The 6,323-nt window shown below is 45.6% G+C and overlaps 1 protein-coding gene across 1 annotated transcript; it reads left to right on the top strand.

The window, feature by feature from the left end:
- The first annotated feature begins 324 nt into the window (after positions 1-324).
- Positions 325-5,678, top strand: gpr17 (G protein-coupled receptor 17). Its single transcript, XM_056414747.1, has 2 exons — positions 325-759; positions 3,096-5,678. The coding sequence occupies exon 2, from the start codon at positions 3,104-3,106 to the stop codon at positions 4,121-4,123; it is 1,020 nt and encodes a 339-aa protein (XP_056270722.1). The 5' UTR covers positions 325-759; positions 3,096-3,103; the 3' UTR covers positions 4,124-5,678.
- The last annotated feature ends 645 nt before the right edge of the window (positions 5,679-6,323 follow it).

A 6,323-nucleotide genomic window follows, 5' to 3' on the forward strand; every position in this document is an offset into this window, starting at 1 on the left:
GAAATATTATCCCTCCTCAGCCAGCGGGTACTCTCTCCACATCTGTCCGATGGCTATGTGACTGATTATTTTGGGCATTCCAATTCAGGATGCCCCCAGGAGGCAAGAGACCAACAAGGGCCTCTGTTTCCTTCAAGCGTGGCCCCCCCCCCCCTCCCCGCTCTTGTTTTTCACTCGCTCTCCCATAGGGAATGGGGCCCTCTGTAGAGCTAAACACACTCTCTGAGACTTTAGTCATAAACCTCTAAATGAACAACACAGTCCATCTTCTCTCTATCAGTGGGGGGGTGGGAGTTCCCGGCTAAAGGCACTCGGCGCACCACTCGGCCTCGTTTCCATGGAGTCATACCCGGCGTCTCGTTGCCACTGAGGCATGCCATTCTTCTCCCCGCTGCTCAAATTTGCCGCTTATTCTGACTCAGGCTATTGTGGAGCGCACAAGTGGCTCTCTGAGGAGAAGGGGATGGAGAAAGAAAGGGAGGGGTCAAGGTTCAAACGAGCGGCTCCCATTGGGACTCCCTTGCTGTTATCAAATTTACTCGAGACACAAAAAGAGCTACAGTCTTATTCCTCAGAACATCTTGAGGGAGAGTGAAGGGGGTTATAGGACAGCGCTCTTTGTGCCAGAGCTTCATTTCTTCCTGGGCTCGCAGGACCGACGGTCTTTCACTCTGCTGCGGCGCTGATTGTTCAGCGGCTGAATTGTTCCTCCAAGCAGCCAAGCTTTTCTTCAAGACATCCATTCACTGTAAAGCTCAGGTAAGTCTTGGTTTTTTTACCTCAGATTCTAATGAAGCGCTAGAGATGTTTTTTTACTTTATTAAAAGTCTGGCTGCACAGGAGGGACTCCCTCTGTTGTCACAGTGCACACTGCATTTAAGTAGCAAACATTGTTGCTGTAAAACAATATATCCTGGAGCTGAAAGGTTCACAGTCGTGTCTCGGAGTTTATTCTGTCTTTGCGTCACTTTTGTCACGTAAATCCCAAAACGGCTCAGGATTGATAAACACTTTTTGAAGCTCGTAGTGATGACTATCTACTTTTCCAGTCAGGCATTTTTTTCAAGTGTACCCCGCATTTAATCCAATTACCAAATTTCCCATTGACTTTATTCTACTTTGGGTTTAACTGTGACGTGTTTTAACAAAAGGAGATTGTATACATTACAGTTGTCACCGTTTTGTCGTTGCCGACTAATCCCTGTAGAAGACCAGTGCCAGGATGCTCTGTCTCCTCTCTGCCAGCATGCTCACACATATCTGCTTCGCCAGATCATTGTGATCAAGGCATATTTCAGGCTTGCCTCTCTTGAGGATTATCCCTCTGGGATCCGTATTTACGAGAGCTTTTCCATTGAGCGGTGCAGCTCCTGGTTTGTTATCCCTGCTGGGAATGCAACCCTTTTTTCTTTGGGGGTCCTGAATGAGCCTTGGCTGAGAAATGCCCTCCGCTGTCGGTTTCACAGCTCTAGTCTGTGCAGGAGCGTAACACACTGGAAAGACCACGATGCTACATCTGACTGGTTCAGTGAGCTGGTGAAACTGAGATTCAGCCCAGTCAGATCCAATCCCTTTCCCTTTTTTGTTTAGGAGCCCTGTAATGGTGCAGCATTACTTCAACATATTTGACTGTTTGGAGAGGTATTTTCTTTGTGTATTTGGGGAACCTCCCTTCAGCTAGAAATATCTGTGGGATGACAAGTTCATCCTCTGCTGCACATGTTGTGATGCTGTTCTTGGATCCTCCACAAATGTCAAAGTGAAAGTGCGAAAGAAGTCTACTCTGCGATTAATTATTGCTGGTCACGCCCCAGAGATGTTTGTGGAGATGTGGGGTTAAAGAAGAGAAGGAGGAGATGAAAACAAAATAAAGAGGAGTGGACAGCTGGAACTTTCCGGAGGAGTGGGTGGTGATTTTTAAAGGTGTGTCTAGATAACAACGTTGCAATCCTTTGAGGAATGGTACAAGTTATATTGGTCACTATACACTTAAATGTAGGCTACACTCACCAGAATATGTTACCAATATTATATAAGCAGCTTTTAGAAATTGTTTGAGATTTTGTGAAATACTAATTAAAAACTTAATGAGAAGATACAACTAGCTTAGCATATAGATTGTATACAGGGGAAAGCAGCTAGTCTGGCTGTGTACAAAATAAAAAACATTACATAGCTACTAGTACTCCACATAATGCGTTGTCTGGCTTGCAGTGGACGTGTAGGGAGACGTCTTGTTTACCGGCTCAGCGAACTGGCAGCTGGCACTAGCTTGGTTAGCGTAGGCTACAAACATGAGATTCTTCTCTAACTGTCTAACTTTTCCGAAATTGTCCAACCTTATAATGAGATATTAAAGCACGGAGACACATCTTCTCTGATGTCAGCTAAGCAAGCATTATAGTAGGTTTGAACTTGAACTCTGCATTTGAAGACTTAAATAAATTTGTAGACAAAATCAATACATGCTTCATTATATACAGCAGCTAATGAGTGTCTACTGCATAGTATTAGCTTGCACAGCGGTTCCCATTCCCCCTGAGCATTAGTGCAGACTCCAGATGAAAGCATCACTGGTGACAACTCAGACTCTGACGCCAAATACGCTGCACAAAGACGATCTGATGGCTTCAACTTCCTGAAACTAAATGGTGTGTGGAGGAAGTCTCTCGCAGGGGTCAGAATGAAGTAATTATCTGCTCTGAGAGCATGTGCACATTAGCCGGAGACACTGACATCTATTGTTACCTTGCGATACTGGCACCGTGACAAGTACTCTCCCTGCCTGTTGTGTGTGTGTGTGTGTGTGTGTGTGTGTGTGGGTGGTAGACTAGAGTGGACAGGGGTTGGGTTTCCTCTCACTGAGGCAGTTTGCTGTCTGAATACTAACAATGAACAATTTTAGAAGCACGTGTTGAGAAAAGTCATGACTCGAATGGTCCGAGATCCGACACAATCCACAACTGTTTTAGTTGGATATGCCACAAATATACATTAGTTGATTCATTAATAATCCAAAAGAGAGGAAATGTTTCCAGTAATTATTCCTGAAATTGCTTTGAATATAAATGTTGAACTATTTTCTGTCTCCTCAGTCACCAAAATGGAGTCTGCCACAATGGCGCTTCCCTCCCTGCTGTCCAACCAGTCATCGGAGAGCTGCGCGGCAGTGGATACAACCGTTGAGAACACGCTGTTCGGATGCTTCTACATCCTGGTTTTCTTCATGGCACTAAATGGCAACAGCCTGGCTCTCTGGATCTTCTCTCACCAGCGTGGCGCTTCCTCCCCGGCGAACGTCTTCTTGATTCACCTGGCTGTGGCAGACTTGTCCTACGTGATCATCCTCCCGCTGAGGGCCACGTACCACCTCACTGGGGGCCACTGGCCCCTCGGCGAGGTTCCCTGCAGGCTTGCGGGCTTCTTGTTTTACGTCAACATGTACGCCAGTGTCTACTTCCTGGCGTGTGTGGCTGGCGATCGCTACCTGGCTGTGGTGCACGCTGTGAGGTCACTGAAGGTGCGCCGCGCCCGCTACGCCCACATCATCAGCTTCTCTCTGTGGGCCCTGGTTACCGTCTCTATGGCGCCACTGTTAATCACCCGGCAGACTGCAGAGGTGGGCGGCATGACGGTGTGCTCGCAGCTGTACAGAGAGAAGGCCTCGCGCAATGCACTGATCTCCCTGGCCGTGGCCTTCATCCCGCCGTTCCTCGCCACCCTGTCCTGCTACCTGCTCATCATCCGCAGCCTGCACCGGGGCTCCAGGTTAGAGCCGGCCCTCAAGCTGAGGGCCCTGCGCACCATCGGTCTGGTCATGCTCATCTATGTGGTCTGCTTCCTGCCTTACCATGTGAGCAGGGCCACTTTTATCCTGGGCTACAACCACCCCGGCGTCTCGTGCCAGACACGCCGAGGCTTGAGCTTGGCCAACCGCCTCACCTCCTCCCTCACCTGCCTGAACGGTGCCATGGACCCGCTGATCTACCTGTTCGGCGCAGAGAAGTTCCGTGGCACTCTGAAGCGTTTGTTTTGCAAAGATCCGGCGGGCTTGTCTGGAGCGACCAGCGGAGAGTTGAAGGGAACACACGAGAGCTCTGTGAGCGCCAAGTCTGAGTTCTAAAGAAGGGCGGTTTGAACTCGATCTGGGGAGCTGTTTGTCGGAGATGCATTGCCAACACAAACCAAAAAATGGTTTATTAATTGACTGTTAATGTGGCTAAAGTGCCACTGTCGCCCCCTGAACTTGAATTAAAGGCCCAGTTCCAGTGTCCACCCTGCGCCTCATTCACCCTCACAGACTTCATTGTGTGAGGACTCCAGATGCCATTTAAGGACTGGGACAGCACTTTGTGGACTCACGTTACCTGGACATGGACATTCCTGTGTCCAGTAAAGTGTGAGACACATATTTTATATGTAATGTAATCAATTGAAGGTCATTTTGTTTGCCCCCTGTTTAAAATCAAAATGGTTCCTTTACCCCAAATCAAAATGTTTGTAAGTTACTTTCACACCATGATAAGACGAAAGTCTGCCGACTTGCAGAAAGTGTGCATCAAGTCAACCAGAGAACCCGCCCAACATTAGCCCTCGCAATCAAAGCCATCAAAGTCTGAGACTACGAGGCTCCAGGTGCTGACCGCAACACAGGTGACATTGTTGTTTCTATCGTTCCCACAAGCTTCTTGTGTCAAACACCAAATTATTAATGTACATGTTCAACTTTTAATGTATATTTCGTGTTACTGTTTTTGAATCTTATGCCAAATGTGATAAATACTTGTTAGCTTTCAATAACAATAATAATTGTTATCTAGGGTATTGTTAGCCATGCTAGCGTTGTGTGGCTCTAGGGATGGCAATGTTGGTCAGCTGGTCACTTTGAACAGGCTGAAATATCTCAACAACTATTGGATGGGTTGGGCTGTGAAATTACAGATATCCATGAAAGTCAATTTGCAAATGTTTCCATGCTAAAGTAAGATGGTGTGCTAGCTGCTACCTGCTCAAAAGAATAGGCATGATACATTGTTTTAAGCCACGTACACGACCACCAATGCTCTTAAAATTGATCCAAATCAACCTGACCGGGTTTTAAAAAAAATACTTGCGAATTAGATTGTATGAACAATACCTGCAAATGCTATGTCAGCATGCCAAAACAACCAGTGCTAGGATGGGGATATGGTAGACATGATACCTGCCTAAAATCTGCAGGTTCTGAATGACGTTGTGAGCATGTTGGCATGGTGATGCTAAAAGCGCCATTGTGCCGAAGAAAGCCTCTCAGAGCTGCTAGCATGGCTGTAGACTCTGTCTTGTTTTAATGTGTATTTTAAACCCACTTACAAATGTATTGTTGACACCAGTACCATGTTTATTATTCTTTTTTTGTTAGAGAAATCCTAATTGTACATATATTCTTCATTTATTTTCCTATGCTATGCATTTATTTGTTTTATGATATCGCACTATTGCATGACAAACTATTAATCCTTTTTTAATGCTAATTTTTTTTTTTCATGAGCCAGTTTGGCTTGAAGCCATCTGCAGAAGAAGTGATGTTTGTGACAAACAGACATGATTCACACTGCTTAGTAAGTAAGATGTGAGTTATAAATGTACACCAAGTTGTAAATGATAACTGAGTAAACGTCTGATTTCACATCCTCTGAGCTGATGTGTCTTGTCTACACTGTCGTCGCATACCTCAGACTTTGACCTGATCTTTGGGAAAGTGGGAGACCTATTTTGAGCGCAGGACAGAAACCTCAGAGACTGCAGTGACTTGTTACTGTATACTTCTCTTTTTGTATCATGTGACCCATGTTGCGGTTTGCGTGCAGCTCATTTTCCTCTTATTTCTGCAAGACTTCCTGTCCATCACATGAACAGGGCCAGCCATTTAAAACTTATATTACCTTTAAAATAAACCCTGACTCTCCTGATTTGCATTGACTGAATAATAATCAGACTCAGAGTCTTCAGGGATGGATATGGACCCTTATTTTGTTCTACTGTAGGCCGAAGGTGATTTGAGCTTTAGAAATCTATCTGGGAACCAAATTAGGCTTTGGATGTGTTCACAAGCACATTTATCAGAAGGTCCGTTGTTACTTCCCCTTTTCATTTCTTTCAACTTCAACAAATGCCTTCACTTTCTTTTTGCGCACTTCACATTGACAAGCAGGTGCACAGGGACTAAAAAAGGAATACTGGTTAATCATTAAAGTAGTGTGATAGATTTCTACTCGGCAAGCAAAAGTCTGAATTACCATTACAGCACTGCAGATCTGTCATTTAAGCAGCAGACCGGAGGC

This window comes from Pseudoliparis swirei, chromosome 5, assembly GCF_029220125.1.
Source record: "Pseudoliparis swirei isolate HS2019 ecotype Mariana Trench chromosome 5, NWPU_hadal_v1, whole genome shotgun sequence".
Lineage (NCBI taxonomy): Eukaryota > Metazoa > Chordata > Actinopteri > Perciformes > Liparidae > Pseudoliparis > Pseudoliparis swirei.